Here is a 12,586-nt window from a genome sequence, read left to right as displayed (position 1 = left end):
AGTCTGGGCGCCTGTCAAGCACCAGCCACCTCAGCGTGTCTTGATGGGAGCTTTTCGAGTGCCAGTATTGCTTGTTGTCACATTAGCCAATATATAATCCTCAAAATAAAATCCTCTTGATGTCTGATTACTCTTCTTAAGGACCTCATGCTGATTCATTTCAAACTGTGAATTACCTTTAATTCACAGCTTGATCAGGCTGCCAAATTTGGTTTCCTCTGCTCCCAGGTGGCTGTCCCTGGTGTGGTGGAGAACTTCCAAAAATATATTAAGTCCTTAGGAAAAGTTGGCAAGCTCTGAGATGCAGGGCACAGAAGATAGGTTAAAAGCAAGGGTTGGCACATGTCTCAGTTTGAAAACCGGAAGGGCTGCAAACTAGAGGAAGTCATGGAGATTACCAGTTTATTAGGGGAGTTAAGTTTGGCTTTTGAAGCTTCAAACTGATTAGTAGTATTTCTAAATTCCAAGTACCAAATCATGTGTTCTAATTAAGAATTCATCTGACTAAGAAAATAACAGTCATTTTTCCCCTGCCTCATTACACAGTTACTTTGCTACTGAAATTGTATCTAAACAGCAGACCAAACATCTACTTCAGGAAGAATATATGAAATTGTTAGAGATGTGGGCTATTGCTCTGCAGTAAGGTACAACAGGTCTCAAATCCCAAATCAGATTCCCAAAGGAAACAGTTTTGATGATCAAAGATGTGGTAGAAGGATGACCAGGGTTATAATGAATGTGAGGAGTATTTTTGATTAAAGAAAAAAAAATTGAAATTCATCTAGGATATCATACAAGCCTTGTTATTGGTTATAACAAACTGAAAAACAGTCTAATAATCTTTCTATTCTCTATGATAATGAAATTTTCATACCACATAGAGAAAAGTTTAGAAATAATGCTTTATTTAAGCAATTTTGACCTGGTTGTTTATCACCTAAAACAGAGAGGTGAAGTATAATTTCTTGTGAGGCTCCTTCTCACCAATCTCAGCCCTAAAGTCTATTTGAAGGTTGTGCCCAGGTTCGAAAGGTCAAGGTTAGTGTTCCAAATCCCTGACCCATCAGATCCCAGAAGGAAGGGCAGCCTGGTGGGAAGAGAGAGGCCTGCATCCAGCTCTCCGTCCATGGAGCGGTATAACTTACGAGGCCATCTGTGTCCTCAAGGCACAATGTCCATTCAAGTGTGCAAGGTCAGTTTGTCTTTCCACTGGACTAAGCACACCTCATGTGGAGGGTCTAGTTTGGTTCATCTGTAAAATGGGAATAACTTGGAGCCTCTCCAGGATAGCTGGCAAGTGTGGTAGTGTGATGTACACAAAAGCACTTGGCATGGGGCCTGGACACTATCCTGGTACATGTATTCAATAGCAGAATGACTCCTGTCTGAGACATCTGCCATTCCTGAGACGGCATCATTTCCTTTCCTCCTAACGAGGGCTAGAGTGAAGGGTTTGCTCACGTGGAGTGCATACCCACTGCTCACAGGTAAACTGAGGCTGGCCACAATGAGTCTGTCTCCCTAAGGCTTTTCGCCAACTCTCTGGGTCCATGGCTGGGAGGTCCCCAAACCTGTAGCCAATGCCATAAGAGAAGGAACTGGTTTCATGGCAAGGGAAGAACAGTGCCACGGCTGCATCTGCCTTGACGTTGGGCTTGCATGGAGACCCTGCAGGCATCTCAAGAGCAGGGCTTAAAACACAGGAGAGGCTTGATTCAAAGGGGACTGGACGGTTTCCAACTGGACAGAGCCCAGATGCTCCCAACCAAGTATAACAAAGGGACTGCCTATTTGCAGCTGCCATCTTCTCAACAGTGCTCACAAAACGAGCTGAGTCAAGGCCTGCCGACACGCCCAGCCTTGAGTTCATTGATGCTGTCTGGAAATGCTTCTCAGGGTAACTGCATATGTCTTCACTGTTCCTATTTAGGATGGCTCATGAAAGACCAGCAAAGCCATGTATTTTTGTAAAGCCACTGTGCTGACAAGTAATTGACTAGATGAAGCAAGCCAAGCCAGCAAAGGACATCCAGGTCCTTTGCGTTTGATCTCAGTCATGTTCTATGCCAATGGCTCCCTTAAGAAACTAGAAAGTAACACAATCTTTGCTGCATCCATTCAACCCCTGAATCTCATAATTGAAATAAATGGATCTTTTAGAGGAAGAATGGACATGATATTACTGTACAAATATACAACTCTAGAGCTCTAAGAAATACAGTTTGACCTTCATCAGTCCAGGCCCCACCCTGTCTGGGGACAGAGATCTTTTCTGAAGGAGGCTACAAACTGCACTGGATTTCGAAGACTTGGGTGAGGCCTGTTCCAACATTATAGCACAGCTCAGATTCATAAGCTGGGGAAATAAAAAGTGGTTAGGTCTGCTTTCCTCCAGAAATGATTAAGGGTTAAAAGGTAAATGTGCTTTGATATTGTTACATTTAATTACTAAAGAGTATGTATACTTGTTTACATTTGAATTCTGACAAGTGTTGGGGTGTGTACCTGTATGGGTATACACATACATACTCATCAGTTTGCTTACTTTCTCTTAAGGGGTTATACCTGTATACTTTGAAATAAAAATAAATTCTCCTATGACGTAAACTTGCATCCTCTGAATCCCAGCTCCGTGCTTTCCCCACGATGCCAAATGGCTCCGGGGGGCGGGGGCGGGGGGGACTCAAACTCAGGTCTTTAAACTCCCCCGGTCTAATGCTCTTGCTTCATGGGTGGTGAGAATTCCAGCTGAAGTGGGTAGGATTCACCCCACAGATGAACACATCTAAAAAGCACCGCCTGTCAGTGGAGCCTACCAAGTAAGGAAGCCCCAGTTCTCCAAAAGGCCAGTCATACTCCTGGCCAGGCCCAGAGAGTGCGGGGACCGCCAAGAACATGGAGGGAGCCTGGCTGGTTCTCAGCTTGTGCTCAGGCACGCTTGGGCCAGTGTTTGCAGACCCGGTGTCTATGCATGTGGTCCTTCTAACCAGTCCAGGCCCAAATGGAGGATCTGCATTGCATCAACTGGAGAAAAGAGGCCCAGAGGAGGAGAATTAGTAAAGTATCCCAGCAATTAAGGGATTCTGATGTGCATGACCCCCATTTCTTTCCACTGTAGTAAGCGGCAGGAGCATGGCCAGGACATGTGCTGGCCTTGGGAAGGTGTCTTTCTGGCAGCAGCCCTGACTTAGGGGTTGCTTTCCACCAAGCTCCAGCCACCAGCAGTCTGTCTACACTCAGAATGTTCTTCATCACCTGGAGGATTACCTGCCAAATGGCAATCCTAGAAGCTGGCTTAAAAAGTGCCCTGTAGTAAAATATGGGAGAGTGATAGTCATGCTGAGCTGATAATAACTTGGAAGCTAAGAATAAAAATAGTTATTACAACTCTGATCTGTCCTATGTTAAATCCATTCTCTACCATAAGAAGGGAACTTACTCCAGCTAAAGTCTGATGGACAATGCTTGCAATTTAGATCATAGCTGAGAAGAGAGAGGCTCACTCAGAAAAGAACTGTCTTCTAGTTTTCTCGATACTTCCTAGAGAGAACCTCAGCTCTCCTGAATGCACTATATGCCCCCTCTGCTATGAAGTGCTGTTCACTGGAAATGCAGTCTCTAACTATAAACCACAATTACTGAGTGTATTTGCGTTAGTTACAAACCATTAAAATATTGCATTTTATGGCCTATATGGAAATCAGTATATTTCACAGCAGGAGCCTAATACTCTTGCTTTAGGAGTAAGACCATTTTACAGTAGGAAAAATATTTTTATGCTTTTTCATGTTTGGAAACCTGCATTGATTTTCTAAACGCTCATGTGTGTGTGTGTGTGTGAGAGAGAGAGAGAGGGAGAGAGAGAGAGAGAGAGAGAGAGAAACAGAGAGAGAGAGAGAGAGAGAGAGAGACAGAGGTTTTTTATTGACCTTTTAATGGGAGTGGGGCAAGGTAGGAGAATGAGAGCCACTGTTTACTAGGATAACAAGGGGAAGGCCAATTCACTTGGTGATGAATGGAAAAGCTGAGATGAATAATATCAAAGATGATTCTGATTTCAATTTTTCCCTACAATTTGGTCCTTAAATCAGGGTTATGGTTCTATTTTTTTCCCGTCCCTCATTTTTCCTCACTTCTTTGAATGGAGAATTATTTGTTGTTGAAAGTTGAACTTTGAATTAGAAGGCACAGACCAGACCAGAAGACCAAATGAGAAGGCCAGTGATGGGGTCAGCCATCTGGGCGCTTTGTGGCTAGACAGAACCAAGACCGTGGAAAGACCAGTGGCTTTCTTAGAGCCTTGGTCTATGTGGGAGTCATTCCCAGTTGTCATATGCAATTATTCGTGATCTTCCAAAAGGTGAGCAATTTACTTCAAGTGTGCCATTAGACTACTTGAACATCACAAATTATTTCATTTTGAAGATTTTCAAGTATGTGACTATTACACAGAGAAGTCGACTTCCATTTTCCATTATTAGGAATGAAAGAAGTTGTGAGAGACATACTCCCTTGATATGCTCTTGGACAAATGGATATTACAAAATCTACAATAGTTAGCCTGAGGAAATTGGTTTCTTCATACCCCTCCTCCAGATAACATTAATAAAGAAATGAAGACAGTGCTGAGTGAATTGCAGGGCCCTGGCTTCTGAACTTCAACCTAGCGTCCTGTAATCTCTTATTCCATCTCTTCCTGGCTACCCTTGTTTGTGTTTAATATACAGTCACCAGATGACCTGCAAACAGCAAGGTCTCAGGCTGACTAGCCATAGCAATCCACTCAACATTTCATGCCCACTCAAGACATGGCTGCTTAGACATGTCTTCCCCATCCTAGTCAGTGGTGGTTGAATAGTGCACATAACGGTACCTGTGGCTGAAGTTACATAATGCTCATCTAATTGCTCATTGCTCATGAATTCCAGTTGTTTTCATACCCCAGGTATAAATCCAGACTGCCTACATCATGAGAGAGTCTAGTGGTGATCACATTCATTTTCACTGTTACTTGCTTATCGTGGGAAATCCCATTCTCCCCTCTAACCAAACTCCATATTAGTAAGAACCAAGGGTCATATTTTCAAGGAGCAAGAGAGATTCACTCAGCGCTGAGACACTGTTTCCTTGCCAAATGTCCCTGAAGAAGCCTGTGTTGGAAACCCAAGTACTCACGACCTGAGCAATACTGACTTCGTAGAAGCTCTGCTGGTCGGGTCACTCCACTCTGAAAAGAAAGGGCACACATGATTACGATGCATGTTTTCTACTGTCAAATGATTATTCTGAATGCACTTGGTCTTCAAACATGCAGCCCTTCCAGTTACACTTTCTCACAGCATCCTGCCATGAATAACAGATGAAAACAATCAAAAGGCACTGATTGGATGTACCACAATATGACTTCTGTTATTGTTGCTTCATGTTTTAATGAATGTTAGGTAGGAAAGAGAAGAAAGTGAGGAAGAAGAAGACATGAATGTTTGGACTAAGAAGAATTTCTTAAGAACACCTACTTTGTAAGGTGAATCCTGGGGTCAGGTGTTGGGATTCCTATAAGGAAGAACACATACAATACAAACATTAGTTAAGTGATACAAGGGGAACAAAAGGTAGAGCTGTTATTGCTGAAGAGTTAGCTTGACTAATGTTTGCAAAAAGGAAACCACTGTTAGCAATTCCATTAATGAGGCTTCTGTCTGCAGCCCTACTTGAAGGATGAACATTCGCTAGCCCAGCCCGCTCACTGCAACATGACCACGACCGCCGCTGTAGCAGAATTTTAAGTAAGAGTGGTATCTGCTTGGAAATGTGTGCAGCACGGGAACAAATGACCCACATGTGTGAAATTCAAGTGTATAATTTCTCACTTAGCCAGGCAATGATGCCTCTAAGGAAGTAAAGGGTACTTGGTTCAAACAAACAAATGATCATAGTTTTGGTAGAAGTGTAAACACTGCTGCAATTAATACATTCACTCAGTTGTTCCCTTTTACCAAAACAACTCCAGTTTTCTACCTTAGCTGTGACATGTATACAATAGATGTATCTCATTTTCTCAAGAGAAATGTTCTTAAACCTTCATCACAAATTTGGTCAAGTATAGGAAGCAATTTGAAATATGCTAGTGGAGCATATTATTTAAGGGAACTTAAATTTTATTTGAGTTACACAATACATTCACTGTTTTTACAAATCTGATTTGCACACATTGGGCTTTCTGATAGCAGGGAACACTTGTGTGGATTCTAACAAAACTTTCAGGCAGAAGCCCTACAGTGAGATACAGGGCGTACACGGCACTGTGAGGATGAAAGAGAGATCGACTGAAAGCAAGTGTTCCAAAACTGGAGACAGCAAATTCAAGTCAATATAAAAATAAGCTATGTCAATCACTGCTGCAAGTAATCTACTCTTTAAGCCTAATCTTGCCACCATATAGTGGAAAAAATAGGATTGCAGTATAATTTACCTTTAAGAGAAGAAAGCAAGAACAGTAACCCTGTACTTTAATCAAAAGTGAACCTTTCGATCTATTTAGCATGATTCTGCGGCCCAAGAGACTTATCTTCTGGCAAGCCCACCACTCCAGGAGACTGCCATAAACTCTACAAGAGATGGAAAAGGCCTCTGAACTAAAGAGTTGTCAGAATCCATGCAGTTTGCTGCTCAAAGGCTTTTGTACCTTCACTTGATCGAGAATTGGCTTTTGACAGGACTCTAACAAGCCTGGCCATTTGATTCTCACCCTGTTGCAAATCATAGATGGTGAGGAAGGGGAAACACTGCTTGAGGCATGAAAACCGACAGCACAGGCAGCACAGGGGGCCAAAGAAAACGACACTGCAAAGTCAGAACTTAAAAAGTAGAAGAGTCTATGGCCATTTAATATAGTGGCAAGCATTTCTAACCATCCTAATAGATACTGAGGGCCCAATTACAGCCTAGTACAAAACTCATGCTCATCATATTGTCTAAGTTATCGAGAAAAGACTTAAAGACTGTTCACTATAATTTTTACAAGAAGTCAGGAAAACATCAGTTATATTTCAAAAATGATTCCTCTTACATGATTCCAATGGAGGGAAAACCTTTGGTTATCCAAGAGTTTCAACTCCCAGAGTGGAAAATAAATGAGTGGTTAGCCATTTGTATGTCTTTACTATACACTAATATTTCTACCTGTTATTTTTTTAAAGGCATTTCCTTACAATTGCATAGAGCAAACTTGGGCTTGTATACCTTTAGGAAGCGAAGGACAAGTTGCAAAGTCAAGTGAAACTAATACCTGATCAAAGAGTGAAACATGCAGCCAGTCTCTGTGCTGGTCTTGGAGGCCTGGACTGAATCATTCACCTTCATGCAAGTATTTTGGACTTTAGACCCAAACAATCAATTTTTCAGAGCATTAGGGCAGTGAGGCCTGAAGCAAATTGGAGGGTCATGTGATTCACTGAATCTGAGTCATTGGTGTTATACATTCCTGACACAGCTTTTAATGTTAAGCTGGGTAAGACTTTTTAAAACCAGAATTCTAAACAAATGAGTACCTTTGGCTATTACCCGAGTTACTTCATTTACATACCCAACCCTGACTGGAGATAGCTTGGCTGTGGAAAGAATCTGTGTTGTTCATGCAATAACCGTGGATGCACATAATACACATTTTAAAAATATGCCTGACTTCAACCTGTGTGTTTCTTTCATAGACAGGTCATACAGGTATTGTTTTCACAAACTCATGTGAGGCTATTTTAAGTAACAGCCTTGATGGTTTGGTTGGCAAACTTGCCCTGTAAAGGGTCGTAAATATTTTAGGCCTTGGGGCATACCATCTCTGTATGCTATAACCAGTCACCTCCGCCATTGTAGCGTGGCAGGAGTCATGGACAATATATAAATGATGGGCATCATTGGAGTCCAAGAAAGCTTGATTCATAGACACCGAAATTTGAATTTCATAGCACTTCCATAATTTCATTATCATTCATATTCCTCAGAATATTCATAGTTGTATTCATATTCTCTTTCTTTTGAAAATCTTAACTATTTAAAAATCGAAAAACCAATGGCTGTAGTTTGCTAGCCTCTGTCTAGAGGATGTTTACCTCCTTGAAGCCTTTTCTGAACTTCCCCTGAGGGTATCATTAGCTCCCCCAGTTCTGCTTAGCAATGTACTCCCTTCCTCCTGAGTTTTTCCATTCTCTATGAGAAAATGTGACATTTTCAATTTAGGATGAATAAGTAAACTTGAGTAAGTTGAGGATTTTCACCTGTCTCTGTTTTTATGTTTACAGAATAATGGACTATTTGACCCAAAAAATCCATTGAGATTATATAGTATATACACACCCACACAATATAGATGTGGAAACTGAGGCTTGGAAGGACTTGACCAAGACCACATGGCCAACCAATGGCAGAGCCAGGATTAAAAGCAGCCATGTCTGCGCTCTTAAGGCAGAACCCTTTTGCAGTGCAATTTCTGGTGTGGATGTAAGAAATGGATGCTTTCTGAGAGGGGGGCATCACCCAGTTCTAGCGCAAGCGCTGAGGAAAGGGCAATCACCCTGGGTACGCGCATTTACTGGAGGCAGTCACATTATGGAAGATGGAATTGCAACCAGGGTATCTGGAACTGTGTGTGAGAAATGCATCGCTGGAACACCTGGATCTAAAGACTAGGCCCCTTATTTACTAGCTGGGTGATTCTGAGCACATTACTTAATGCTGTGCCTACGTTTTGTCCTCTGCAAATTAGGGACCCTTAAATCACCACTCTTTGGGTTATAGTGAGGACTGAGTTATTTACTATGTATTAAAGGCTTAGAATGAGGCAAGGCACACACATCACTCTCTGTGCTGTTGATGCTATTACTGTGTTTTAAAATGTACTTTTCTTTCAAACCGACATTTTGGCAGGAATCAAGTGAAACAAAAGAGTGGGTGTGTAACTATCCTGGTTTTCACCATTTTATCCCACTTGCTTCTACCTTTACCATGGGGTTGATGGTAGCAGAGATAATTGGCAGAAAATGCAAATCATGCCTGGTTTCAAATTGTGCACTTACTACAAAAGCCCATTCAGACATCCAGTTCTATTGTATATACTTGTAAATGTCAAAATTGCAACTGAAAAAGTTATCTCCAGAATTGCAGAACACAGCTCCAAACACTGCAATTGCCTGTCCAGGTGTTGGATTCAGCTCCTGAAACAGATGGCTTTGATCCCTTAGCTGGGATGCTGGGGAGAAGGGGAAGCACACCCACAGCGGCCTAAGTCAGGAGAGCGGGGATCCCGGAGGGAATGACACAGCCCAGACAGGGACAGGGACAGTTGCTGCTGACTTAGTTCTGACCCCTCTCAATGGTGGGAGGGGTAATTAAATGCAGTTCAGGCCACTGTCACTGCTGAAATCAGGACCCTAAAAACTAAAGGATCTGACTGGGTTTCTCCTTCTTCAAATAAAGTCCTAATTTCTTGGCTGGCCTTAAAGGCCTTTCACTGAGATGTACTTATTTGGTCAGGGGTCATCTCTCTCCACTCCACAGCACACAAAGTCTGACCTGGCCACTCGAGACCACAGCAGCGTGGGCCACACCACGACCCCTTATCTCTCCATGCCTTTGCCCATCCTGCTCCTCTCCTGTTCTCTTGGGCTCTTCGCCCCTGTCGAAGGTGTAAGCATTCTCCAGATGCCACCACCTCTGGGAGGTCCTCCATGCCCCAGGGAGGGTTAGATACTTCTGTGAGCCTGTTAGTTTCCATGAAGGCACTTTTTACATCATCTTGTCATTTAGCTGAAACATGTAGAAGGTTTTTCTTCATCCCTAACTTTGAGTCTACTGTACGTCCTCAGTAAATGGTTTCCAAATAAGTGGATGGATGGACAGGTGGTTAATTGGTGGAAGGAAGGAAGGGAGGAAGACGTTATTTTTTCTCCTTTAAAGTATGTTATTAGAACAGCTCTGCTTATTCATTCAGGCCTTTTAAAACCTGATGGTGAGAAAAATTCTTGCGGGAAGCCCATAATGTAAAAAAATTACATTAAATATTTGACACCAGAACTGTAGAAGATGGAGTTCTGTCGATATGATATGTTGGTGTGTGAGGACCTGTCTGCTTGTGAGCAGGGACTGGAAAGTGATCTGCACACTGATCATTCAAGTGGAGAGTATAGGTTTTTTAAAAGTAAAAAACAGTCTTGGATGTTGTTGTTACATCATCTGATCAGTTTTTCTTGAGGGATGAGTTCACACCTCTGATTCGTCAGCTCCGGGCCCAGTGGCATGAGCCCTGGCTGCACTCTAGGTAGCGTGATTTGCATGCCAGCGTCTGTATATGTATTCTCTTAAGGACCCACTTTCAATAAGAATATTTATATTAACATCGCAAGGGGAAGAGAGAGTCTACATTTTATGGCACTGGAACACCAAGGTCATTTTTATTTTTAAGAATCCAATTGGAAGGTTGGAATAATTACAATACGATGAGGGAAAATGGAGGAAGGAAGACAACTGACCTGTCCTGGGATGGAGCATGTGCTGTGCTCAGGGTTTCCAGGAGTGTGCATGGCAGTGAGAGGAGTAGGCCAGGAATGGGTCATCTCCTGATGAGGAAAAACAGCAACTTTATTTTGGGAAATTTAGAAAATTAAAAAAACCTTCTTGGCACTAAACAGAGTAGGCCCTTTATAAATACTTACTGACTTACTTGGCCTACTTTTTTTCAGGGGAACTTAGACCTGTGGTCCGTCCCCCTGCCCCACACTGCTGCTCGAAGCCCGCCTGCACCTGCACATCGCCAGCGAGCGGGAGCTCACACTGCTTGGAGCAGCCTGTCCCATGCTGACAGTGTGATCAGACTATTCTTCCTGCTTGTGAGCTGAAGGCCTGTCTCCTGGGAGCCTCTAGCTGTGGACCAGACACTGGGGCCCCACGGAACACGTCTCCTCTTCTTCGGTGTGACGGGTCTCCAGCTGCAGGAAGACAGGTGCCCTGCCTGGGGCTGTCTGGTCTCCAGTCGCACACCGTTGCAGCTTGCTCCTTCATTTCCTGCGAGCTTCCCACTCTTCTTCTAACGCTTGAGTTCTGCATTCTGCCAACTATCTTAGGTGCACCCAGGAAGGACTCCTGATTGCCTGGGGCTCTTCTAACTAAGGTGTCCTGCTGCCGGTGCTATCTGCCAGCTCAGCGCGGGCAATGCCGTCAGCACCCTCACAGTGGACGCTCCGATACTCATTTCTCTTGACATAGCCTAACAGTTAGTGGTAAGATTATGCCCACGCTGTTGGCTTTTCCACAGAAAGATGAATCAGCTGAGGAGAATTCTTTCTCATTCATAGAGGGGGCTACTGTGTGATGGGTAGCACCATTCCACCCAACCACACACACAGTGTCTGTGTGAGTTCAGGTCTCAAAGTAGGAAAAGGCCCTCAGGCTCCTACTCTGTTATCAGCAGGGGCACCTTCTCAGTTCTTTACAACACTCAGTTTGCAAAGAGGGGCTGTTCAAATCCTCTTTGAGTCTCAGGGCTCGTGGCCAACCTGCTTGGCCGGAAGAGTGAGGATAATCAGGTCACATGTTTGACATCTCAGCACCAGAGAGACGCCAAAGTTTGTGGGGCGGGGGGTGGGGGGGGGTTGCCAGCATGTGCTGAGTCATCAGATATTTTGATATGTAAACATTAAACATAAAAATATCAATGTAATGATGGAAATAAAGGAGAGCTTTGGGGAGGAGAAGAGAGGATCGAAGTTTATGAAAGGCCTTTTTAATTAGGCAGTTACATAATACTTTCTCCTAATCTTTATGGGTAACATAATTAGTCATTTCAAAGGTTCAAAGGTAATATTAATAAGAACTCTCAGGTAGCACTAAAACATGTTTTTTCCTTCTATAATTACCCAGTTCAAAACGAGTCTTTGATGTATGAAGAGCTATAGTGCAAGGAGATACTTCACAGGTTCATTCATAGTGGCAACGCTGAAGCCGAATTTTTAAGTATGATTCAGACAAGCGCTGACACAGATTGGATTCTACCTAGCACTATTTAAAAGGAGGCAGTAAGTACATTAAAAATGCACACAAGATTTAGAGGGGATGCTTAACCTACTTAAGAGGTTGACTGTTTCTAAGTGTTTTTGAGTTGTGCATTTGTATGCAGTTGATAACTCTTGTGACAAATACTATTTCTGTATTCATCAAAACCGGCCCAAAGTAACTACGAGACAACAGCTTAAAGCAAATTCCAATTACTCTCTGTCTTTGAAATACTCAATGATTTCTTTTAAATTTTAGATGTTTTTTCCCGAGCGAGGCTGGTCTTCTCCAAAATTAGTACTATTATTTAAAAGATATAGGTCCTAGGTAGCCAGAATCAACCAAGGGGTGGGGGACCCAGCCTGCGGTGGGAGTGCTGTCCCTTATCAGCAACTGGGGTGTATTACTCAATCCCTGAGAGGCTTAGTTATATCCCTTTGCACCATGGGATGAAGCCACTTCTCAAAGGTGTACCTTCTCCCCCAGGTCTCTGTATTCCCTCGGTGGCAGAATGGGATTATGTTGGATCACCATCAGAGTG

General features: G+C 43.0%; 1 protein-coding gene across 4 annotated transcripts in view; it reads right to left on the bottom strand.

Moving 5' to 3' along the window:
- The window catches only part of AFF2 (ALF transcription elongation factor 2), a 443,889-nt gene that overhangs the window by 134,854 nt on the left and 296,449 nt on the right, over positions 1-12,586 (bottom strand). For 2 of the 4 annotated variants that reach the window (XM_057495313.1, XM_057495314.1), the window contains exons 5-7: positions 10,527-10,613; positions 5,520-5,556; positions 5,197-5,230 (exon numbers count right to left, since the gene is read on the bottom strand). In XM_057495313.1, the coding sequence (XP_057351296.1) occupies positions 5,197-5,230; positions 5,520-5,556; positions 10,527-10,613 (158 nt within the window). The remainder of the gene's footprint in view (positions 1-5,196; positions 5,231-5,519; positions 5,557-10,526; positions 10,614-12,586) is intronic. The other 2 variants (XM_057495315.1, XM_057495316.1) reach the window with 1 other exon arrangement.

This window comes from Manis pentadactyla, chromosome X (genome assembly GCF_030020395.1).
Source record: "Manis pentadactyla isolate mManPen7 chromosome X, mManPen7.hap1, whole genome shotgun sequence".
Lineage (NCBI taxonomy): Eukaryota > Metazoa > Chordata > Mammalia > Pholidota > Manidae > Manis > Manis pentadactyla.
This window is presented reverse-complemented; position numbering and strand designations above follow the sequence as displayed.